The 25,977-nt window shown below is 52.3% G+C and overlaps 1 protein-coding gene across 1 annotated transcript in view; it reads left to right on the forward strand.

The window, feature by feature from the left end:
• Positions 1-2,663: 2,663 nt before the first annotated feature.
• The window catches only part of Alx4 (ALX homeobox 4), a 40,263-nt gene continuing 16,949 nt past the window's right edge, over positions 2,664-25,977 (forward strand). Inside the window, exon 1 of the mRNA XM_006995921.4 lies at positions 2,664-3,240. Coding sequence (XP_006995983.2) covers positions 2,811-3,240 — 430 coding nt within the window. The 5' untranslated portion in view covers positions 2,664-2,810. The remainder of the gene's footprint in view (positions 3,241-25,977) is intronic.

Consider the following 25,977-nt stretch of genomic DNA (forward strand, 5'->3'; position numbering starts at 1 on the left):
AAGACCTGTGGTGTGCAAGACAGGCCTGGTCCCTGTTTTAAGAGAACTTACTGTTCTGGGGCTGGAGGACGGAGAGAGGGAAGTGTACAGCCCAGAAGAGGCAGTCGTGCTATTAATTTTTGACACTTGATTTTGGAAGAGGACCCGAGCAGGCAACTAGTTGTCCTGGACTAAAGGAAATCATGGGCTCCTAGGCTGCCGCTGTGCAGGAATGCTGGAAGGAATAGAGTGATGAGAGTTCTTCAGCCCCCCCCCACACACACACGCTAATACTCTTCAGGAAGCACCAACTACTTGAGCTATGAGCACAAAGAGTGCTCAACCACCCCTGAGGTCTGGAATGGTAAGGAGGCCGGTGGGTTTATAACACTTGGATGAGAGGGCATGGGGTTCGGGGATGAGCTCCAAATCATGAGTCAGACAAAATCACAGGGGTGATAGGAGATGAGCCACCACCTGTCCTGAGATGCCCAGGGGGGAGGGCTCCAGAAGCTCTAGGATGGGAGGAAACTTTGACCAAACAGGAACATTCAGGGCAAGGGCACACTTATCCACCCTTTTGCCATCTGAGACTGAACAATGATGTGGATTGAGGGACTCAGTCTACCCATAGCAAAACAGGTATGCTAAGACAAGCATGTGAGGCCAAACTGATGTGGCTTCTGGCAAAATAGACATTCGATAAACATGAGACTCTCTGGTGGTTAAGATCTGCTGGCCAGAGAAAGAGACAGACAGACACGGGTTTCTGACCAGCCGTGGGGGGATGGGTGCCACAGTGGTCCAGCGCCCCTGGCTCTGAGGAATATCTTTATTAACGAGCACTTCAAGGTAAGCCAGCGATGAAAACCAGATGTGGGATCGTGCAGTCTGCATCAAGTAAGGACCAGAGATAACAAGGGGTAGGGTGGAGTGGAGAGCAAGGATAGGTGGAGTTGGAGGTAGATGCAAGTCTCCTATACTTTTTCTCTGGGTGCTTCAAGTGCAGAGAGTAGGCATCCATCCCATCCTTGGGCTCTGAGCATTCAGGGTCTCCCCACCCCAGCCTGCTCCAGACTCCCCTTGAGGCAAGTCTTCCACCCTCAGATTTCTCCTGCAGTTTAAGGAGGGATGCTCTAAAGAATCTGTCTGAGCTTTTCTGCAGCTGGAAGGCAGTTAACTTTTGAGGTCTCCATTGTTGACATTTGCTTCAACTTCCCAAGTCTATGGAGACTGTTTCTTCAGGGGCTCTGAGGAGGACATGTTGACTTCTCAGTGGTCCTTTGACCGTGTGTCTGCACCTAAGAGCATCCAATCTCTGCTGGTTGTGAGGTACAACCCACGTTCAGTCCAGCCCAGGAGCCTGACAGGCTGTGAAAGGTCCTTCCCCTTGCTCTATGCAGGTCCAGGTGTCCACATAAATCCATGCTGTGGGTGTGGTTGTGCACGCCTGCCGTCCCAGCACTCTGGGGGCAGAAACAGGACCCTGAGTTCCAGGCCAGCCTGAACTAACCCGTGAGACCCTGTTTCAAAATCAACAAAATCTGAGCCTTTTGTTTCACAATGGGGGTGGTGGGTGGGCACAGTGAAGAGAGAAATACTGATTTCACTCAACGGATGACAGAGACAGTTTATCCTGCAAGGCTGGGCGGGAAGGATGTCTCTTAAGGCCCTACCCTCAACCTGACTTTGAGGGCCACCCCCCACCCACCCCCACCCTGGCAAGTAAGAGGTTGGAGGGCTGGGAGCCTAGGTGCTCAGCTCTAGAAGCCAGGTTAGTGTAGGGTCCCCGAGTGACTGAACCAACACAGACCTCACAGCAACCGGTCCCAGAACCCTTACAGGGGAGGGAAATAGTTAAGATGTAAAAAGGGCCGTCTCCGGACCACTATGAGATCTGTTGTGTGTGAATTACTGGGAAGAATCGGGAATGGGGAAGCGGGAATGGGAGGGCGGGATTGAAAACCCAGGCTAAGGTCCCGGCAGGCAGGCCCCTGGCTGCAGGGCCAAGTTCACCAAGAAGCATTCAAAGGATTCGCCAGACCAGCGGCTCATCTGACTCCGAAAGTCAAAACCTCTTACAGTTCTTTTTAACCTGTCAATAAAATTTTCATTCCCCTTACTCTAGGCCCTAGATGAGACCGCTCGTCAATTCTCAGCCCAGCTTCGGAAGCCCTGGGGGTCGCTGCACCTCCCCACCCTAGCCTAAAATCCAAAGGCCCTGAGGCTTCTCCAGGTCGAATAGCCTCTAGCCAGTGAGTGGCATCTCTAGTGAGTGAAAAGGAGGGGCTGGGGAGGGAGGAAGGAGTTCTGGGAGAGGAGGAGAGGAAGGAGGGGAGCAGGAAGGAGCGAGTCAAGGGGGAAAATCACTTTTTTTTTTCTGCTTCAAAACCTTAAGAGGGTTTGGGAGATCTGGTAAACTTTGCGAAGCATCCGAATCTTTTTACAGCTCTTGGTTCTTTCTCTGGGCCAGCTGTGCGGAGCGAGGTGGGGGTGGAGAAAGAGAGAGAGAGGAGAGAGGGGAGAGAAAGAGGAGAGCGAGAGAAAGAGAGCGGAGGAGAGGAAGAGAGGGGGAGAGAGAGGGAAAGAGAGGGAGGGAGGGAGGGAGGGAGAGAGAGAGAGAGAGAGAGAGAGAGAGAGAGAGAGAGAGAGAGAGAGAGAGAGAGAGAGAGAGAGAGAGAGAGAGAGGTGGAGGGAGGAGAGAGAGGCAGCCAGCAGGCCGAGCGGAACACTGCCACCTCCTCCTCGCCTCCCCAACTCCCAGCCAAGGCGCGCGGTGGCGTCCTCGCGCCCTCGCCGGCGCCCCCGCCCGTCGCCCGCGCAGGCCAGGCATGAACGCTGAGACTTGCGTCTCTTACTGCGAGTCGCCGGCCGCTGCCATGGACGCCTATTACAGCCCGGTGCCGCAGAGCCGGGAAGGTTCGTCGCCTTTTAGGGGATTCCCAGGAGGCGACAAGTTCGGTACAACTTTTCTGTCGGCCGCTGCCAAAGGACAGGGATTCGGGGACGCCAAGAACCGGGCCCGCTACGGCGCGGGGCAGCAGGACCTGGCGGCACCGCTGGAGAGCAGCGCCGGGGCGCGGGGCTCCTTTAACAAGTTCCAGCCGCAGCCACCCACTCCGCAGCCGCCGCCTGCTCCGCCCGCGCCGCCGGCGCATCTCTACTTGCAGCGGGGCGCCTGCAAAACACCCCCGGACGGCAGCCTCAAGCTTCAGGAAAGCAGCAGTGGCCACAACGCGGCCTTGCAGGTCCCCTGCTACGGTGAGTGCACGTGCGGGGCACCGGGCCCGGGGACCCTGGGGTCCGCGGCTTCGGCTACCGCCAAACCTGTTGGGCTGGCGGGAGGCTGGAGGTGGAGGCTGGAGGAACTCCGGGTCTGCCCCGAGGCTCGAGAGCTTCGAGGACATCTCTGCGTCCTGCTGCGTCTCCAGCCCGGGCCCGGGCTCGAGCGCTGTGGCTTTTCCACTGGCTTTGGCGTCGCTTCCTGGGTTTCTCCTCTGTTCACCCTAACGTCTCGCTTTGCGCTGTCCCGCGGGGCTGGATTTGAAGCGGATGCTTCGTCCCGGTTCCCGGCGGGAGGCTGCTAGAAGTTTCTCTCGCTGCTTTGGGCGAGCGGCTCCGGAGCCGCTGAGGCCTGGCTTCCCCGCCGCTGGCAGCCTCCCCGCACCGTGCCGCAGGTAAGAAGCCGCAGGTGTCGAGCGCGCGGGGAAATCCTGGGCGCAGTCCCCGAGCCTTCGCTAGAAGCCACCGCACCGCGTCGCTTGCTACGCTCGTGCGGGTCTGGGTCCAGAGAACCTGGCGCATCAGAAAACCTGAATCCCGGTCCGGGGTGGGGAGCGCGGATCGCCTAGGGGGCCGCGGCCCGCTGGTCTGAGATGTCTGAAAGTAGCGGCATCGGAAAAACACGGTTTAGGACCTACTGAGTGGGAAAGCAGTAAGTCTGAGATACAGCCAGCACAGGACTGTGGAAAGAAGGAAGAATCCGCGTCCTGGTTTGATCCCACAAGGAACCTGATCAAGATGGCCTAAATGACCTCCAAGCCCCCTTGAACGTGGCTGCAGGGTTCAGGCCTGAGTCTTCCGTGTTCCGCTACCACTGAGGACTCCGCAGCAGCTGATCAAATGAGTTAGGAAACCAAACCATCCAAACCCCTAAACGCTCTCTTTTTCCATAGCATCCGAGTTCTTCGGAAACCCCAAACTCAAAGAAGGGAGAAAGGACCTTCTCCCCGGGCCTTTGTCTTTAGGCTAGGCCGTAGTGAAATGCGCTGGTACTTGACAGACCAATGACTCTGGCTGCCCCGACCCAGGTATACAGAGGCACTAATCCTGGGGACAGAGGTGAGACATGGTTGAGGTCTTGGTGGACAGAATAATCTCAGGGACACAGCCCAAGCTTTTAGTACGCGCTGCGCGCCCACACACACTCCCTCATTTTGAGCTCAATCACAGACAGGACTGGAATAAGCTTTTTGGGGACTGTGGACATACTCATTTACCTAAACTGGAATTCTACACACACACACACACACACACACACACACACACACACACACACTTCTTTTTCTTTATTGGCCAGCATGGTCACACACCAAATGCATACACTCATGTGGCTTCAAAAAAGCTACAAACCCTCAAACGGACAGGGGCTGAAAGCAGATCTGGACAGATCTGGTGGGCTTTCCCCACTTCCGCCACCTTCTCTGCCCACCTTTCGCTGGAACGATACCAGGCACCACACAGGTGCTCCTCCCTCCATGCCCAGCTCCAGAACCCAGGCCCTGTCCCTTGTGACTCCCAGGTGAGAGCAGACTGCAGACTCCCAGAAGTGCACTGTACAAAGTGCCCCCTTGCAAAACCGGGCTCGTTTGATGTCTCCCCCACTGCACTGCGTTTTCATCATTTAAAGACATCCGTTAGTGTGGCCTCTGAGGAGGCTGAGACACCAGGCAAGAAGAATCAAACTGCTTGCTCTCAAGCTCCTGGTGAGAAAGACGCCCTTAGGCCCCCAGGGTAAAGAAAGAGGCTAGGCCCCTACCTGTCCTATGGGGTCTTCAGGACTGGCTGGCCATTATATCACCTGCCTTAGCCATTATGGCCAAGGAAAGGAGCGGCCACTTGACCTGGAACTGCCCCTAACCTACAGAGTGACCCCAGAGTGAGTAATTCTACTAAATTCCTATTTCCTAGCTGATACCGGGGCAGTAAAGGAGAGGTCGTAAATGCTGGACCCCCTCCCCCATACAGCCTTCCTCCTATACAATCCCCTTCGTTTCTATGTTGCTGGGATCCCCCAATTCTGAGGACAAGGCAAGCTCCTGCCCTTGCTGGGACAAAGTCACAAAGGGCAGGCTGGGAGGAAAGACAGCTGGAACCTTCCAAGACCCAGTTGCATGGCATCGCAGTCTGAAACGGAGGCACTCCTCTAGGAAACAACCAAGGAAGGCCAAAACACTCCTTGTCCCTGTCCCTTCTCAGAGACAGGGCTCTCTGTCCCAAAGGAGATTTCAGATCTACACAGGATGAGGCACATCGCGTCCACTGTGGCACTGAGAAGCAGAGACAAGAGTTGAGCGCTTTCGGAAGTAATGGGGAGAAGGTCTGTGGAGTTGGGGGTCTAATCTGCCAGCAAGCTGGGAAACCAAGACACGTATTGACAACAGTTCTCTAACATCGTTATAGTATACTCAAAGCCGGGAGGTTGGGGCTCCAGGAAAAATCCTGAGATGTTCTCAGGAACTTGGCAAAAGGCCGATGGGCTTGGGAATAGGCCTTGCTTTGGTGGCTGTGGATCCCCAGCCCAGGCCGATCAGCCTCTGCAACTTCTGCTGGCTATAGGAGTCCAGACCCCAAAGTAGTTCCGAGTGGAGGGGAGCGTCCAAGACCTCAGCCTTGGTATTACTTTGAGGTCCCTTGGGAGGAAGGTGCAGGCCTGGAGGCTGGCTAACACCAAGCTGAGGGAGTGCAGGCCGGAGTCTCCGGAGACTCCTGAACTGGAGGTAAGGGAAATCCCCCTGTGGCTTCAGGCGTCCTTACAGAGCTCCGGACCTCAGTTTCCTTATCTTGACTAAAAAGGCAAAGCTCAGAGTGACTCTGCTGTCTCCTGCCAGCACAGGGTCATTCGCGGCTTTATGAAAGGGCCCCACAGAGGAGTCCTCGCCCACTGCGATCTAAACCCCACCAGGCTCCGGGCGGTCCTTCCGCCAGGGCGGCCCGGCTCGCCAGGGTGGAGACCTGCCGTGGCTGTGCAATGCTAGGAGACACCGGGACCGGGGCTTTCAGCTCCGCAGTCCTCCCGCGGCCTCGCGCAGCCTAGCGGGTACCTCTGAGGGTGCGGCTCCGCTGGGAACAGCCCGGCCACCTCCTCTTTCGCTTTCGATTCGGTGCACGCAGGTTTTCGTTGAGAGCAATTTGGGACCGCCACAGCCCATGCGGAATGCAGAGCCCTCGGCGCCCAGGTCCCCCGGGGCTCTGGCCTGGCTCAAGCCCGAGCGGCGCCACCGAGGGGCATGTTCTGATTTTTTGAATTAGACGAAATGTTAAACTCTGGAGGTATTTCTCTACCTCCCCCTCCCCAGTACAGACACAATCCACACAAGGTGACTCTTCCTTGATTTAGTCAAGGACTCGGGATCTTTTGTAAATCCTCCCCTCCCGAAAAAGTGGAGAATGGGGACGTAAGGGGCCCGGGGAGCAGCCTTAAGTAGTCCCCAGGCCATTCTGAGAGGATTAATTCTCTTGGTGAAGGCAGAGATCCCCTGCCAGTTTTAGGGGGAAGGCTGGGAAAGAATAGCTTTGAATTTTTAACTTTGTTCGTTTCCATAGCCCCCAGCCCGCTCCAAAAATCCGGCCCCAAAGATACGTCCTTAACCAGAGAAACAGAAGGCTTGTATTAAAAGTCTAACATTATTTTGAAATCAATGGGCTTGGCATACTTTTTTCTTTAATTTACACATAAATTGAAGGTTCAACGTCTCAAATAGAAAAATCGGGAAATTGGTTGGGAACTTGCTCAAGTCACGGTCCTATATGTGTTGAATATGCGCACGAAAAATTTCGAGGGAGAAAAAAACCTTTTGTGAATCAAGAAAATTGCAGGAAAAAATTCGAAGCACCGGGGACCCCACTTGCTTCTCACTGCAGTATGTCAAGGGTGACCTTGTAACTCCCGGACGTTTGTGCTGCCCTGACCCTAACAGGAGGCTACAAGCAGCTTAGCTAGAACCTCTCTACGGCTCTCCTGAAGCCATCAAAGCCTTCAAGTTGCCCCTGAGGTTCTGGACACGGAGGAAAACAAATTATAACACCCTGTACTACATCTTGCTAACGTCCTGGAGGGCTTTGGTTTCCAGCGGCAAATGGATAGACTTTTCTGGAAAGTGCCTTGATTCAGGTCGTGGGCGGGTTTCTTCTGGAAGCTGCGCAGAGCAGTTGTACAGTTGCTTCTGTAGTAGGCTGAAAAAATGAAACGGAAAAACCTCTGTAGCAACTGGGAGGGAGGAGAGGTTGGCGTCCCGTGCGTTTGACCCGGGTTGGGGCTTGTCTGCTGGCCCCTTGGACCTCGGGGGTGCCGGAGGCAGCAGGCAGGGACAGGACAGGAAAGCTAACTGCCTGAGCCACCCGCCGCTTTCCCGGCCTGGGTCGCGTTCCAGAAGCATGGCCACAAGCGCACTGATACACAGGTAGGGTGAGTGGGAAAGCAAGTACTTAGGAAACAAGAAAATTCTGGAAAGCCCCTGGTGCTCCAGCGTCCTCAGTCCCGAGGAAACTTTCCTCGGGAAGCCGAGAGAGTTTAAGCGGCAGTCACAGGTTTAGGTGGGACGGGACCGCTCACTCGGTCTTGTGACCAAATGTCGGCTTCAGGGTGCCACTTGCATGTCCACTGACAACTGTGGACCTCTCCAGGCTGTGCAGTCCCCTCACTGAGGAGTTACGGGTGGTTATCAGACCGGGAAACCACACCGGTGCTTGGACCCCAGCTACAGCTCAGTGATGATTCCCTCCAACGAATTCAGAGTGGAAGCCCACGGTGACTCCATGTTTAAGCTATAGGAGCCACCAGCTCAGCACCACTGGACAAGTGGGAATTGGTCCTTCCTCCCAACAGGGCCCCTTGGGAGAAGGACCACGCACCCTCGCTCTAGTCAGCAAGCGGTTCCAGCCACAGTCCTTAGCCACGGTTTCTTCTCTGAGACCACTTACCAATGGCCCCCGGGGACCACACTACTCTGCTATAACTGTGTGATTGAGTGACACCCACATCGCCATTAATGGGGCTTCTGTTAGTTAATCTTTTAGAGGTGTGGAGTAGCCTGGGGCGGCAACCCTTGAGCCACCGGGAAACAGGACGAGTCTGGCTCAGACGCCTCCTGTGCCTTCAGGATGGTGCTTCAGGTACTCCAACCGCATTAGATTCTTCCTCTTTGTCCCCAGCACATTCTGTAACCTACAACTCTTTTCTACATCCCACCCACTCCCAACCTCCAGCACCAAGGGAGAGAAAGAGCCCGAGGAGGAAAAAAAGTTAAACCTGGGCTCAGATAATTGCAAAAGGTTGCTCAGAGGAGCGAGAGGCAGCCGGGTGGCATAGCAACCTGGGCGGCCTCAGCTTCCGTTTCTACTCGAAAAGGCAGCCGGCAGAATCGCACGCAGGGTGCTTTTGGAGAAGAGTAATCACCCGGAGATACCTTGAGAATGAGAGGTGCCACTGCCTGCCAAGATGCCTATCTTTCCTTGTGCTTAGGGACCTCACAATTAATAACTGGCGCCGCGTTCGGAATAGGGGGAAGCCGTGCGCCGCTGCCGCACATTGGATTCTCAAAGCGGATTCTCTTGGGGGGGCGGGGGAGATTCTCGTCTTGAATCGGGAGCCCGCGCGCGCTTTCTAGAAGACTGGATCCGCGACCCTGAGCGGGATCTACGTGATCCAGAAGAGTCAGGAGTCCGCGGAGGGTTTGAGTCCATGAGCAAACGGATCTCCAAGGTCCCTGCATGGCCTTAGAGGAAGTCCTCTCCACTCCTGACTTCTGTCTGAGAGGGTCTGTGAGGGTGCTAGCCCTGCTCTGCTTTCCCACTGCTACACGGTTTTGTCTGGGAGGGGTCCAGATAGATAAGTGGGCGCGCCGACAGTCCTAGAAGGTGCGGCTTGGTGAAATGTCTGGGCTCCTCACCGGGCCTTAAATATGAGGAAAGGTAAGCTACTGTTCTTTGGTGCTCACATGGCACCAGACTCAAGCCAAGGATGCATTAATTCTGGCGTCTCCCTGAACTGATGTTCCATTTGCATTCCGTGTCTCTGTGCTTTCCAACTGCCTACCAAGAGCAATAAGGGCTTGGTAAACCAAGAGAATGTGGGCCTTCTGTGGGAACCTAATCCCTTCTAGTGTATATCCTGGAGCTTGTAAGGATGAATGAAAAATTGGTGTTTTATTCAGAAGGTTGGGTGCATCTGTGAAAATATGCCAGGACTCTCTCTCTCTCTCTCTCTCTCTCTCTCTCTCTCTCTCTCTCTCTCTCTCTCTCTCTCTCTCTCTCTCTCTGTGTGTGTGTGTGTGTGTGTGTGTGTGTCTGTGTGTGCCTGTGTGTGTCTGTGTGTCTGTGTCTGTGTCTGTGTGTCTGTGTGTCAATGTGAGCTGGCATGCATCCCATCCATAGTTCACTCTGTCCTCTTCCTCCTCCTGAGTGAGTCAGGTTATAATTGTGTGTATCAATTGTTGTGCACTCCTGTATGGAAAATGCACATGAGTGGGGCCATTTGGTTACCCCGGCATGGGAACCTATGTACTTGCATGTGCACAAGAGTAACTGTGTGTGGCTCTGAAAGCGCCTCCAAGCCTGTGTACAACCAAGCCTCAGAGGGTTGTGCCCGAGGGAGGCTAAGCGTCTGTGTGTCTCTGGCTCCAAGCCTCTCTCCTTCTGGCTGCCTATTGCAGCTTCCCAGAGACTGACTCATAGGCTAGCAGAGTCTCCAGGTGGCAGGTCTCCAGCGAGCCCTGGCGGTCCAGATTAGGTCCATCCAGCCCACCTGCAGTGCAGTGGACTTGTCCCCATCTCTGGGTGCTGGGATGTCCATTTTGCCCCGTGTGGTAAGCTCTCCTGGCACCACCCCGATGTAGTTTTCAGACCACCTTTAGTAGATGAGTAAGGATCCCAGGAGAGAAGGGGCCCCAACCCAGCTTGTAGGGAGGATAGGAGGATAGGAACCCCTCTTACCATTGAATGGAGAGGCAGCAGCATCTGGAGACTATCTGGTTGGATCACCTGTTCTTGCATGGAGGTATGGAAGTCACATTGCATGGGTACCCCGAGACCAAGGATCCACCTCTCCCTCTCTCACATGACTGCCTACCCAGTGCTGAGGACCTTAGTGAGGCCCAGGAACCATTGTCCCCCAACACAGACTTAAGTGGGTCCTGATATCCCCATGGGGTCCTGCCCTATGTTAGAAGGAATGGCCTAATGTCCTGTTGCATAGACTGGGACCTAGGATGCCTGATTCCACTTACTCATCAAACTGCCTGTCCCTGAGCCAGGCCCTGGGAGGCCTGAGGAGTGCTGGACCCTGCCTCTGCTTTCAGGTCCAGAGGCAGACAAGCAACCTCCAGTTCCTCTCCCCTGGCACCAGTGCTGGGCTGGGGAAGCCTCCATCAGGCTGGCTCACAAACTGCAAGGGGAAAGGTGCCCCTGCGATTAGAGCTTGTCAGAAGCCACCATCCCTCCCTAGCTGGGATCCCTCCTCCAGTAAGGGGAGGGAGCGGAGGAGTATGAAGACCCTTGTCAACTCTTCCTCCCTGTCTATGCAGATCAAGAGGTCTGGGTGCAGGTACTGGCATTTCAGTGGAATTAACCATGACCTTTAGCACAGTGTCCACGTACACTCTCTGGTGTCACTAGTGACTTCATTTGTTGGATGTGGCTATTTGGGACTTGCTGACTAAGAGGGAAGGGAACAAGGGGATGTGTGAGCCTGGAATGTGACCCCAGTGCAGATAGATCCTGTATTGCTGAGTTCTGAGCCTTACCCATCATTCACCTTTTTGAGGAAGCTAGAGTATTGCAGGTGGTGATGATGACGAAGTTTTAATAAGGTGCCATTTGTTTATTATTATTGCTGTGTTGGAGACCAAACTCGGGTCTCATACATGCTAGGCAATCACTATGCCGCTTTAGACCCTGATCAAATTTTAGGGTAGAATGGGGACTTTGAGGTACCTCTGGATATGGGGGCCTCTCTGATGTCCAGAAGTCTTCCTAGCCCTGTCTCTGACCCCACCATTCAGCCACCTCCATATCCAGTTCACAACTGAGCACTGAGCTGGGATCAGCAAGTCCTTGATCTTTAAGAAGGGACTCATGACAGCCAAGACAAGCATGTGCACACATCTGAGGCACAGGTCTCCACATCTGAAAACCTTTTATGGAATCTGATTGTTTTAGAAGACATAGTTCAGGTCCTGGGGCTAAGCAACCTTTAGAGACCTCAAGGACCTGCCTCTCTGCCCACTGTATTGTACTCAAGGGAAGGTCTGGCCACCTGCTATAAGGAGAATGTTTAGCAGGCCTTCCTTGTCTGGCCCTTCGTTTTCCCTCCTGCAGGACAGGTCAATAATGGCACAAAGAGAGGCCTCTGCAGTTGCTGTAACACAGGCCAGCTCTGTTCCAGGCAATGCCCTGAGTGCTTCCTGTGTTCTGTTTCATTGCAACCCCTTTATGATGCTGTGAGATCGGTAGACTCACCAGAGACCTGGTAGACAATGAGGAGCGTGTGCGGGCTGGGGCAGTTAGGCAGGAACAAACGAGTTCCTGGTAGCCCCAAGACTAAGAACCTCCAAAGAATCCTTTCCTAGATGAACCTGATTATACTTCAAGTCATTCCAGCTCTCTCCTGGATAGTGTGGGAATGCGCGATAGGGTGTATTTCAAACATGGCTCCCAAAGAGGTCTTCAAAGCCTGTCTAGGGATGCCAGATCAAGGCTGGGTTTTGGCACCTGGTAGGGTAGTGTTCCAGGCCTGAGTGGGACTTCAAGCATGGCTTCTTCACCTGTGCCTGGTGAGAACAGCATGGCACCTGTGCCTAACAACTGAAGTGGGTATTACTTTTTGAAGTGCTGGTCAGGTTGAGAGAGCTGAGAATGATCAGGAGAACAGAGCCGTGGGAAAGTGTCTTTCCTCCAGGAGATACGGAACCGTGGAGGCTCTGTCTATGCTGTTCCAAAGTATTTCTCCAGACCCTGAAACCACCTGGGATGCACAGTAGGTACTCACTCAGTGTTTGCTGATAAGCGAGTGATATGGGGGTGTGAACATTTTGGAAGCCCTGTGACTTTTCCCCTCCTCTTTCCTTCCTCTGTGGAGGTGGGGTCGCAGCCAGATACGTGGACCTCTTTTATCCTGTGGAAAATGATTTCACTCTGCAAGGAGCTTGTGGTTCAAGAGCAGGGAGGTCTCGGGAAGACAAGGCATTTGTTTTGCAGAACTGTGGCAGTTTGGGGGAGTTCCCTCCATCCCCAACTATCCCCCTTTGGGCTCACCTCCAAGGCCACAGGCCTGCTGTCCAGCTGCCATGTCTGCCGAGGCTGGCTCCAATCAGGCTGGTGTTCTCCCTCTCCCGAATCTCCTGAGACCTTGCCTGCAGTTAGTGTGAGCCCCTGCCGGACTATAGGGCCACTCGGAGCGCAGATAATCCTCCCTGGGGACCTATCTATTCATCTCACCTCCTTGAGATTCTGAGACTCTCCCAGCAAGGGACCACTCTGCTGCTGGATTCTGCTTGAGTCACCTACTCCAGGCTAGGCTCTCTCCCAGCATTTCTGTTCCCTGTGGCCCCCAGAATTTGTATGGGCATGCCCCACACACACCTAGCCTGGGAATGTAAGCACTCAGGGGTGACTTCCACTATTCCAGACTTATAGGTCCTTTGGGGAGAATATGGACAGAGACAGAGCAGGGCAGGTCTCCAGTCTCCCTCACTAAAGCGGGAACAGACTCATGTGAGATTGCAGCCAGGGTCCTGGGTAGGTTTCTTCCCATCAACAGACCCTGTGTACAGCATCCTGATCAGGCATGTTCCAGGGTCTGGCTATGAATGAGCTGATTCCTGTCCTCACAGCCACCAGCCTTACCAGGATGAGCCACATGGGGAATCCCCAGAGAGGTGGCAGTGGGCTGGAGCTTCCTATGGACATCTGAAATAGACCTCAAAGGCTGATTTGGAGCCAGTCAGCAGAAGGAGCTAGATACGGCCCTCTGCCATCAGGAAACTGCCTGAATGAAGGGTCTGAGTTAGCAAAGGTCTGAGTGTGGCCAGGATGGCTGCAGGGAATTGGAGCCCTAGGGTTGGCAGGGACCAGCTGTGAGGACTGTCATTGGAGCTTAGGGGACCCCCTGGAGGTTTGCTGAGGGGGCTGTGAAGGCAAGCCCCCCTGATGAATGCTCTTAGTGTTGCTTGGTATGACTTTTAAAAACAATTTCAAAAACTCCAGCCATCAGGGAGATGGCATTTGTTTGTTTTCTTAATGGTAGTAACATGCACATACATGGTGACTCAAGCCTGTGATCCCAGCACGTGAGAGGCTGAGGCAGGAGGTTTGCAATGAGGAGAAGACTAGCTTGGGCTACATCGGGCACCTTCCTAGGTTCCATCATAGGACTGTGCAGTAGGAAACCTGCCCTCACTTCACAGATCCTGTGCAGGTGAGTTCCAGGACAGTCTGAACTAGAGTAACAGATCCTTACACACACACACACACACACACACACACACACACACACACAGAGAGAGAGAGAGAGAGAGAGAGAGAGAGAGAGAGAGAGAGAGAGAGAGAGAGTTATATATATCATAAAATTATTTTAACCTCTTTAGGTGCACAATTCAGTATCATTAAACACATGGAAAATGTGGTATCAAGTCTTCTCTATTCCCAGAACCTTCCCATCATTTTAAATACCTTTGCCTGTTAAACAAAAGCTTACGCCCTCTTTCCTCTGGCCCTGGGTGGCCTTCACTCTGCTCTCTGTCTCTGTGAATCCCCTACTCTCATTTAAATTTGTGCTTTGGTACCTGGCCATCCATAGACATTCTTGGCCATCTGTGTGACTTCAATACCTGTTCCAGATCCTTCTCCAATGTTTGAATCTGTTTGTTGGAATGTTTTTGTGGTTAAGTGGAAGGACTTATTATTATTTGTGGCAGTAGGTGTTGAACCGAGGGTCCCATGTGTGTGTCCTACCTCTGAGCCACACTCAGAGCCATAGAAGAATCTTTAAGTATTTTGGATAATAATCTCTCATCTAAAAAGATGGTTTAGAAGTATCACAAAGCCTCTCCTCCTGCGGCCATCTTTGCCTCTCTGGATGCTGTCCTTCGATAAACGTTTTTCATTTTGCTAAAGTCTGGTTTATATTCTCCCCCTTTGTCACCCAGTTTTCTGGTGTCTCATCTACACCGATGGCACCTGCGCCATGAATTCCCATTGCCTTCTGCTGCCGTTTGGACTCAGGTCAGGTCTTTGGTCCGTTTTGTGTCAGTCTCTGGGTCCAGCATGAGACGGGCACTAGCTGCATCTGTGTGTGGGCTTTTGGTTCCCAGCATCCCAGAAGAGAAGGCAGCCACCTCTCCACAGAGTAGTCTCAAGACGCTGCTTCAGAATCGCTCACCCGGGCACCTGACAGCTTCCCGCTAAGATTTCTCTTCTCTTGTCTTGGTCCATTCCATCTGTCTGTCCCCAGCAGGGCTTTCTCGTGTGATGCTCAGGATAGTAGAGTGCACAGGGAAATCCATAGGTCACTCCGTCTCTCCTCTTGCCTTCAGGTCAGTGATTAGCCAGCCACAGAGAGTCAACTCAGGGACACATTTGTTTCTCAGGAACCAGAGCTGAAAAGGGAAGACAGAGGGGAGAGCAGCAAGCCAAGGCTCCAGAAGTGCCCCCTAAAATCCTGGCTATTTGGGGGTCCCTGGGTCCAGTTAACTCTAATGAGGATGTAACCTCATATCATTAGCCACATGTCCAAAACCTTCCCTGTGTGCTGAGAGGATTCCCAGGAAGGAAGCCTATGACCCGCCCCTGCAGGCTCCACACTGTCAGATCTCTTGTGTAACATTTATCCCCAGAAGAGGCACCCGCACAACTGTCCCCTGCCCAGTCGTCAGTGTGTGAGTCCACCAGGCCTCGGGCTCCAAGCACTGGGCCCCAGAAGAAGAGGCTCCCTTGCCTAAGCATCAGCCCAAATGATCAGTCACAGTCTGCTGGGCCTCGTCTACAGGAAGGTAGCACTCGCAATTTCTAAAACCTACTTGTGTGTGTGTGCGTGTGCGTGTGCGTGTGCGTGTGCGTGTGTGTGTGTGCATGCATTTGTGTATGATGTGTATGTGAGAGTGCACATGGCACAGTATGTGTATGGAAGTCAGGTGTTTTGCATACATATGTGCGTGATGCGTGTTGACATGTGTGTGCACGTCTGTGTACAGGTGCTCATGCATGTGTGCTGCCCAAAGTTGATGTCAGATGCCTTCTTAATTGCTCCCCACTCTATTGATTGAGGCAGGGTCTCTTGCCAAACCTGGAGCTCCCCAGTTCCAGCTAGCCCAGCTCGTTAGCTTGCCTGGGAAATCAGCTATCACGGACTGCAGTCCTGTCTACCCAGCTTTTGCATGGGTTCTGGGGACCGACTCAGGTCCTGATGCCTGTGAAGCAAGGGCTTTACCCACTTAACCACCTCCCTCATGAGATTTCTTTGAAATCAAATATCAAATGGTCTTTTCTAGACCTCAGAAAACTAAATAGCAGCTTTGCAATGGATTTAGCCATGACTTCCTCCTTCCCATCCGAGAGAGAAAAGGTCTTCCCCACCTCCCCCGTTTGTCAGAGATTCTATGCCTTAGGACAAGCACACTTTAGAAAGGAAGCTAGGTACCAGTGAGAGAAGCAGTCTCTTTCTAAACTGATATGGCTCCTCCAAAGGCTGGAAACGCAGCTACACCAGAATCTGTCATTCTACGAGTGTTTAAAGACAGCCATAGGGCAGGAAGAGGCCAGGGAGGCTGGTAAGGAAGGTATCTTCCTTGCCCGGGGCAAGGGATCTAAGGGAGGAAGCTGCCAGGAATATATAGATATATGTAGATAGATAGATAGATAGATAGATAGATAGATAGATAGATAGATAGATAGATAGATAGATAGATAGATAGATGATAGATAGATATAGATGGATGGATGTATGGAGAGAGAGAGAGATAAAACAGTGTATGTAAGGAAAGGAATGAACATTCAATGCCTGACCTTTATGACAATTTCAAATGTTCCAAAAATTTACAGCGGTTATGAATGTTTCACCTGTCAGAGGACCATCTCTACAGATATGAAATGAGCTCTGATTGAAGGGGACCCTGGGAGCCACATTGCACAGAGGTTTATGATCCATACACGTCCCGGCAGCTGAAGCTGAAAAGACTTGGACAGAAGAGAAGGCGCCAGGGAAGGACTGGGAGGTGCGGATGCCCCTGCAGCGGGGGGATCTTCCCTTCCCTCTTGCAGCTTGTGGACCCCATAGGCTCTATTACATGCCCTGGGGGATTTCTGGTGGCAAGGGATATGAGTCCACACTTTCTGCCTCATTTCCACCTCACAGCCTTCTGGGATGTAGATTGCTTAGCTTTGCTTCACAGGCAAGGAAACTGAGGCACACAACGGTTGCTTTCCCGAAGATGCCGCTGGAGGCTGAGTGGAGAGATAGCCTGGGGGCCTCTGTAGTCTGCCCTTTGCCTCTGCCATCTGTCTGGTGGGGACGGTCAACATCCGTGGTATAGTGAGGTTAGCTAGGCAGAAAGAACCTCAAGCTGGCCTCTTCAGCACATGGCAGCCTCAGCATCCCCACGCACAGATCAGGGTTGCCCTGGTAATCCACTCTGTCACCTAGGCCAGGTGACTTGTCCTTCTCATTCTACCACTCCGTTCCTCCACGGCCTTCCTCCCTGAGACAGGCACCATCATGCTTTCCGTTCCTCTCCCCCGGAACTTTTCCCAGCTTGTTAAGGTGGTTCAGAAGTGCCAGGTGAACGAACGAACGGGTGGCTGAGGGAACAAAGGACGGCAGCATTGGGCGTGAACCTGGGCCTGTCCTACCCATGACCCTTCTCATTCCTTCATATTGCACAGGACTTAAACTTCTTCATCTTGTCACGGTGTCCCTGAGGGGCCATCAGGGATGTGGGCTTTCTTTTGTTGCAAGAGGAAACACAGGATCTAGGTAACCAAATTACTGGCATTTGGGGACATACTCAAGACCACACAGTTTAGAGGTGGTGAGCAGACAGACCACAAGCTTAGAAGTGGGAAGACTTGGGTTCAAGCCCACCGTTCACAAGCTGGCACGTAGAGTGTGTGCTTCGAGGCCTGAGCCGGGCCTTTATTTGCAGGATCTGGGAAATTTCCAGGAGAGTAGCTTATAGGTTAGTCGGAGTCTTTGTTGGCTTTTTAGCCCCCAGTTCAAAGATCTCCTTGACCTTTTCCACCCCAAGCAGCCAGCCCTCCTTCTTGTGGACCCTGGTGTCCAGGCAGGTACTTGTTTCCTGTCTGTGCCTTCCACCACGCTGTGGCCTTGTGTGTGTATGTGTGTGTGTGTGTGTGTGTGTGTGTGTGTGTGTGTGTGTGTATGTGTGTGTGTGTGTGTGTGTGTGTGTGTGTGTGTGTGTGTGCATGTATATATGGAGGCCAGACACCTTGCTTTTTGAGACAAGGCCTCTCAGTGGGTTTGGCGAGAGGACCAAAGAGCCCAGGTATCCACCTGTTTCCACCTCCCCTTCTATGTATTTATTCTGTGTGTCTATGTGTGTGGGCACTCATGCCATGGTTCATGTGTGGCGCTCAGGACAATTTGTGGGAGCTGTTTGTCTCTCCTCACACTCTATGGGTTCAGAGGATTGAACTCAGGTCATTAGACTTGGCAGCAAACGCCTGTGCCCACGAAGCCATCGTGGCAGCCCAGAAACCCTGATAGAGCCAGAGTCTTTTTCTAGTTCTCAGCTCTAACAGCGGCACGCCCTTTGCTCGCCGCTGCTGTGGCCTACAGGCCTGAACGTCCCTGCTGAAGGAGGTGGGGAGGTGGCCTCTGAAGGACCGGGTGCAATGGGCTCTCAGAAAGCTGGGTGAGGTGTGTGGGCTCTGGAGCGGGCATCAGCCTTGGGCTCTGCTGAGGACATGGGGACCAGGCATTGGAGGCTGAGGACACTCACCACAGACCTGCCCAGGCCCTGTGTGAAGCAGTATGGAGTGCCTTCTGTGATGGGACCCTGGATAAGGCCAGCTTCCTACTGGCCGACAGATATCATTCCTTGATTTAAAAAAAAAAAAAAAAGGTTTCTGTTTTGGTAAAGGTTCAGGCATAGGGAAAAGCTGCCGTGTGTACTAGGGGATCCCAGATACTCTTCTGCTGACCCAAGTTTATACTTGAGGTCCCTGACAGACAGTGGCACTGGTCTCATGCACAGGGCAGCCTAGTCAGTGTTAGCACAGAGATGGGATGTGATAGGTCCTCCTTCAGGCGGATGGGAGAAACTGGCATCCTGCACTTCCCAGCCTGTTTCCCTTCCTTCTGGCCCTGGTCTCTGAATATCTAGCCCTGTCTCACCAGGGCAACTGTCCCAGGAGACACCTGTCCTACCAAGGCACCTGCCCAGCAGACCCTGATGATCCCACCAAAGCCCAGGCCTCAGGCTTTTAATTTAGATGCCGGTGATATTCAACGGGTCTCTATCCAGTGCCTCATTTGCCCATCGAGGATTTTGAGGGTGGTAAAATCAGCTATGGTAGATGTAGGGGAGGCAAGAGCTCTTCTAGGAAGTGCTAGGACTTCCTTGCCTTGCTCATCCCTGCGCCCCTAGTAAAGATGGCACTGTGGTAGGTGAACATTAGGACTGAATACCTGCTGAATTGGTAGGTCTTTCCAGGCAAGGGTCTTCAAACCACTTTAAGGAGTGGGGGCCCCAATCCGCTTGCCTCCGGCCCAGAAACATTTTATTGGAACTACAGTGCCTCTTAGTGGTAACTGTGTGAAACTGCAGCCTTGGTCTTGGCCTCTGGTAGCTGGACCTAGAGTCTTGACACAGAACCAGCCCTGGGGTCTAGCAGCTGCCAGGAGACCCCTCCCAGTGCCGGCTACCCACGGGACTGGGACCTCCACAGTGCCCCTTTGCCCTCCTGGTGGCATGGATTCATTCAGAGTTGTAGAACTGAAGAAACATTCATTGTTAGCCCAGAGGTTTGTTCAGGGGCCAAGCAGCCACAGAGCCACCTTTGGCCCTTCATGCCTGCTTTATGGCTGGTTTCTCTGAGCTCCTTCTCCAAAGAGCTCTTCCAACCCCCATGGGGCATCCATCCACACCGGCAGTGTGTGTGGGGAGTCCAGCCCCTGCAGGGGACCCAGAGCTAGCATAGCAGGAGCCCGGGAGTTCTATGCACACACCCCACACTCATGGCACGAACTTGAGGGGTGTGTCCTGAGCACACCTATCAGGCCCAGATTCTGTTCTGTATAGCTTATGGTCAAGAGTTCAGCCCAACCTTGGGGTCAGGGATGGAGAGTGACCTCTGGCTGAGCCTGGGAAGCCCAGCAGAGCATTTACAGCAGAAACAGAGAACACAGATTTCTTGAGGTTAGCAACAGAGATGGAAATGAAGCCGAGACCCTGCTTTCATCCCACACCATGTCAGGGATTTTAAAAATGGCCTAGCCTGACCCTGAAGGGGAAGGACACACAGCTGTGGCTGAGCACACAGGCCCACTTCTGGAAGGCAGTTTAGCTGTGTTTACCAGAGGCCTGGAGATGCAACTACAACGTAATTCTGACTTTCTTATTCTTGGAGTTGCTTTAAGGTGATCACCGTGAATGCAAAGAGACTGAAATCACAGATGCTCATCTCAACCCTGCCACCGTCTGTCTCTCCCAGGCACAGCTGTGGGTCCAGCAGCAGAGGACAGGTTACATAAAATAGGTGGGGTCCTGTGCACCAGGAGAAGAGACTCAGGGCAGAGTGGGATTGAAAAGGCTTCTACAAAACCAGTGTGTTCGTGTGCATTAAGTGTTAAAGCCCCGCCCCTTTTGGCTTTTGATTCGATTGTTTTTTAACTTTCCATAGAGAACCCAGGATAGTGTGACAAGGACAAAAATCTACAAAAGTCACAGAGGAAGACAGAGATGTGCAGGACACAGCAGGGCTTGGCTAGATGCTAGACAGGAGACAGGGGCCTGCAGAAGCCAAAGCCAAAGGCACATGGTGGGGGTGGAAGTGGTCATGTAGGGGAGTCGGACAGAAGAAAGTTTAGGGAGTCCTAAAAGATCCCTAAAAGCCATAGTGAGGTTGGCCACTTTAGCAGAATGAAAACAAAACCATGGTGTCCTTTCACATTTGATGTCAAATACAGAAGGAATCATTCTGTGTATTTCTCATCAATATTTGGGGTGTTGATATGTTGTTGTTTTGTTTGTTTGTTTGTTTTTAAACAGGGTCTCTCTATATAGCCCTGGCTGTCCTGGAACTTACTGTGTAGACCAGGCTGGGCTGGAACTCAGAGATCTGCCTGCTTCTGCTTCCCAAGTGCTGGGATTAAAGGTGTGTGCCACCCCCACCTAGCTCCGGGTATTTTTAATGTTGTGTGTGTGTGTTTGTATATGTGTGCATGTGTGCTTGTGTGCACTGGTGCACATCCACGTGGAAAGCAGAAGTGTGTTCTTAGTTCTTGGGACAGTGTCTCTCACTGAACCTGGAGATCATTCATTGGCTAGGCTGGCTGGCCCGTGAACCCTAGAGATCCTCCTGCCTCTGCCTTCCCAGAGCTGGGATCACAGGCCTGTGCACCTGCCCCTGTTTTTCTGTGGGTGCCGGGGATTGAACTCAGGTTCTCCTGCTTGCAAAGCAAGCACCTTCCTAGGTGCGCCATCTCCCAGGCTCTGGGGATAGTCTTACGTTAAAAGGTGTTCACTGTTGATATAGACGTACTGTTTCAAGGAACACCCTGCCGTGTATTCGGCATCTGAATGAGGCCCCTGGGAGCTAGAGGGAACCTCTGCCGTGGGTTGTGGCATGATGGGTATCTGTGTCTTAGGCCCCCTCTGACTGTATTCAAGGATTATAAGGCTGCAGGCCAAGACTCTTCTGAGATCTAGACTGGGCTTGAGGGCTGGGAGTCAGCAGTCACCAGAGGCCTTGGCTTGGAGTTCACCAGGGCCCAGCGGGGAGGACAGTACCATCCCCACATAACAGGGGCCTCTCCCTGAAGCTGCTCTCTCCCCCTCTGCTCCCCCCAGGCCTCTCACTTCCCGTAAGCCCATAGCAGTGTCAGCTTCCTGTCAGCACAGGCCTCACTGGGAATGCCAGTCTCTGCTTCAGATAAGAGCCTTACCCAACCCCACCGGACAAACACAACGGTCTTTCAACCCAGCCAGAACAAAACAGACCGACAAAGGGAAGAAGCCTGTATGCTTCAATTCCTACTTCTGGAAAGCTTTTACTATTTTCTAATGGCAGTCACTCCATGCTTGTCCCACTCTTTATCAACCCGAAGCTTCATAGAGGTGCACGACCTTCCACTTGCCGAAGCCCTGTTCTAGAACAGGTTTCAGTCCTTCGCTCGTCAGGTGTTTACTGCACAGCTAATGTGATCCCAGTTGATACTAAGTATTGGGCAGACAGGGCGAAGAAAGATCCTTGCATTCTCAGGGAGGGGGAGGGGAACAATAGAAACAAAGGAGAAATAAGCAAACAGATAAATGCACAATAATTCATGTTAAATGCCAACAAAGGGGTTGTGCAGAGCGCACAGCATCCGCATATGGCAAGAACACCTTTTATGCTGGCTATTTTGATTAACCTCGGCTTTCTTCCATACAACAGACAACAGCCTGATGAACTTGGCCTCTTGTTCTTTCCGTAGGTCCAGTGTTAACTGCTTCTTTAGACTAAGACCCTTGAAGTGGGACTTTGGGGTGAAGGTCTAAGTACATCGAATGATGTTCAATGTCATTTCGTATTTTCTCTTTAGTTACATTTTTTCACACCATAAAAATAGCAGTGTGTGAAAATAAAGTTTGGTGTAAGTTTGTGGAATTTTTAGTGCATCCCCATACGGATTTATGCACCTATTGCCATCGTCATAAGGCACAATCATATAGTTCTAAGACAGTCTTTGACACCAATGAGATCTCTTTGTCCACAACAAACTACACACACACACACACACACACACACACACACACACACACACACACACACACACACACAAACCCTGACAGCCAACCATCTGCCCTCTGTCCCTCCATTTGTACCTTTTCCAAACTCATATGACAACTGAACGAAGCTGCACAGCGTGTGCTTTCTCAAGCTGGTTCTGTTACACACTGTAGTGTGTTTCTGAGACTCCCCAAATCCTGGGGTCAGTGGTTCATTTCAGTACTGACTGCTGCTCCCCCAAGTGTTCCTCAACCTGCTTACCTACTAAAGGACTTTCCTTGTGTTAATCTGACTGGCACTGGGACAAAAGACCTACGACAACCAGAAAGAAAAAGGCTCTACTGTTTTGGAGGTTCTAGACCAACACCTTTCCAGCACTTTTATTTATCTCTTGTCAAAAAGAGATTTACAGCTGGGCAGTGGTGGCACACACCTTTAATCCCAGCACTCAAGAGACAGAGGCAGGCGGATCTCTGTGAGTTCAAGGCCAGCCTGGTCTACAAAGAGAGTCCCAGGACAGCCAAGGCTGTTACACAGAGAAACCCTGCTCAAAAAAAACCCATGAGCGGGGGGGTGGGATTTACTTGTCAGGGGTGAGCATCATTCTATGTGCTAAAATGTTATTCAGTAGTATGAATTCATACCACAGTTGGTTGCGTTGCTTTGGGTCTGTGATGATGCTCCTCACGGCAGGAGCATGATGCAGAGGGAGTTGCAAGCAGAAAGGGAGACGGGGGGAGACACTAGAGTCCCACAATCCTTTTCAAGGACACATCCCCAGCATCTAAGACCCACCCACACCCCTCTACGGACCCCAGCTCCTGAAGCTTCCATCACCTTGCAGCATTGTCAAGATGAGGACCAAACCTGTGATTCATGTGGTGACACAAAAACAGCCTTTGGGGACATTCAGCGCCAAACACCACACCACTGTTGGCTCTCTGGTTTGGGTCTTCATTTCTTTAGGGTATTTGCTGAGCTGTGGGCTTGCTGGGGCCACAGTGTAGGTTTAATCACATAAGAAACTGCTGACGCTGTTGCAATCATGGCGACCAGCATCACTGGTTCCTGTCTCTGTGTCTCCGCTGTGTGTGGAGCATCCTCCCCCACTTTTCTTTTGTGCTCAGTAGTAGTAGTGGTGGTGGCCTGCCTGTCCCCAGGTTGATTGGCCACCTGGATGTCTTCCTTGTTGGGCTTCCTGTTCAAACAAAGTGCCACTTTTAAAAAAAGCATTACTATGAACTAAACTCCCCACCCAATAGAGATTTCACTATTTCCCGCTAGTGCCCATATCCTGGGACACTCAGTCCATTTCATTGCCCCTCCACCTCCTCTGGTCTGTGCCTCTTATTCTTCACTAGGGCTCCTTGGCTGGAGGGTGCTCAGAATGAGGTGCCTTGTCCCCAACTAGCCTGAGCACTCTCTGGCACACGCTCTCCCCTCTAGACTCACAGACTCGGGAGTGTGTACACAGATGCTTCCTCTGTGCTTTTGCTCACATGTCGCCTGGGTACTTCTTCGCCTTTGGCATTATTTTACCAAGCTGCCTGCTAAGCTAAAGACCTCTGGACAGAGCCCCGGGGCAGATGAGGTGGGGTGAGGATTTATGTGATCAATGGCTAACCTTTAGCCTCTGCCCCAGCCCCCTAGGACTGTTTGGACAGCGGTGGGTTTAGTCAGTGCCCTTTAAATAGCATGAAAGGGCCCCGTGCTGGCCTGTTTTGTTTAAGGAGATTACATCGGTGCAGTGCACTCCGCCACAGGGTGTGTGGGGCCAGCTCACCCGGGAACAGAGCGAGTGGCATGTCCCCCACAAAGCAGATGTTTGGAGGGAAAATAGACGTAATCAAAACCATGGAGGATAAAATTACTCAGACCCTGTAGCCATACACTCCATATGCACTGCCTATGCCCAGCCACACACGTGCACACATTCTGCCCAGGTCCATACTCACCTCTCCATACTGACACACAACTATTTGCAGGTCTGCACACTCACAAACCTTCCTCCAGGCAACTGGGAATGTGTCCCCCACAGTCATCCCCAGCTGCAGGCCTGTGACCGTACCCTGGGGCTCACATCTTCTAACATAGACAGATGCACAAGAGGTTCCCCATGTGCTCCCAAATCACAATCACAGTAAAAGAAAGAAAGAAAGAAAGAAAGAAAGAAAGAAAGAAAGAAAGAAAGAAAGAAAGAAAGAAAGAAAGAAAGAAAGAAAGAAAGAAACACACCCTTTAGCAATTTCTCAAGAGCTTTGGATGACCCTAGATGGGATGGGTGTGACTGGGTTGACCAAGGACAAGTGGGTAGAGGTTAAGGGAATGAAGGTAGATCTCCTGATTTCTTGGTTTCACAAGCTGAAACCCAACAGCCAACACTAAATGGGATCAGTTTGGGACAGCTGGTTCCCAGAAGAGGTCTGTGGCCTACTGGAAGCTCTTGCTTCTGGCTCCTCACCTGTCAAAATCAGTCCATGGGAATAATACTGGTCTCAGATTGTTCAAAAGCCTTTGACAGCGCTAAGGGAAGACCTTTCTGGATTAGGCATTACTTTGAACATCCACTTGTGGTCACTCCTTATCTCTTTTCTGGGTAGCCTGGGTCTGATTGCTGGACATGGTGGTAAACGCCTTTAATCCCAGTACTCTGGAGGCAAATGCAGATAGATCTCTGTGAGCTGGAGGACAGCTTGATCTACATAGTGAGTTCCAAGCCACTGGGAGAGGGGTGGATGGACTGAGGAAGCCTTAGGTCAGGATGACCCTAGGCTCTACTCACTGCCTCGACCCTGGGACACACCCACAAAAGGCTCCTTCCCTGATTTGGGAAGGAAGACACCCAGCCAGTGTAGAATCCATGCAGGGTGTCCCTGAAGGGGGCGGGGGGGGGGGGGGAAGCAGCCTTGCTGGTGGTGGCCTGGATTCAAGCTGGGCTCTGTTGCTCCTGAGCCTACTCCAGTACTGAAGCCATAGGGCAGTGAAGGACCTCCACAGCTGGGCAAACTGGTGCCCCCAGAGACCACTTCTCCTGTGCAGTGTGGTGTTCTGAGGCAGAGGCAGCTACTGTCTGGTAGGTGGTGGATGATAGTTTAAATCAGCAGTTCTCAACCTGTGGGGAGTGACATCTTTGGGGGGGAGGTCAAATGACTCTTTCACAGGGGTCACATATCAGATATCCTGCATATCAGATATTTACATTACAAATCATAATAAGTAGCAAAATTATAGTTATAAAGTAGCAATGAAAATAATTTTATGGTTGAGGGTCACTACAGCATGAGAAACCTATATTAGAGGGTCACAGCACTGGGAAAGTTGAGAGCCACTGGTTTAGACGCTGGCCCTTCTCTACTGGCCCTGCTTATGTCTCCCTTCCTGCTTGCTTGCCATGTGGAGAAGAGTGCCCCTTAGGGTCCATCTCGGCTTTTCTTCTACCTGCTTTTCCTCAGTCACGGGAGACATCCATCAGCCTTGAAAGTGGCATGCTTTTGCTCGATTCCCCAGTCACCTCCAGTCACGTGAGACATCCATCGGCCTTGAAAGTGCCATGCTTTTGCTCCATCCACCATGTGCCTGACTCACGCCTGGTCCCTTTACCTGCTCAACAGCAACTCTCTGGGAGTACGAAGTGGGGCCATGGCACACAGGTGTGGCTGGTGGCTGGATGGAGAGGGAGCATCGGAGTGTCTCTTGGCCATGACTCCTCTTTTCTTCCACAGCCTCTCCCTGCGTATCTGGGCCTGTCCCTCCCTATGCCATGAGCTGAGGTAG

This window comes from Peromyscus maniculatus, chromosome 4, assembly GCF_049852395.1.
Source record: "Peromyscus maniculatus bairdii isolate BWxNUB_F1_BW_parent chromosome 4, HU_Pman_BW_mat_3.1, whole genome shotgun sequence".
Classification (NCBI taxonomy): domain Eukaryota; kingdom Metazoa; phylum Chordata; class Mammalia; order Rodentia; family Cricetidae; genus Peromyscus; species Peromyscus maniculatus.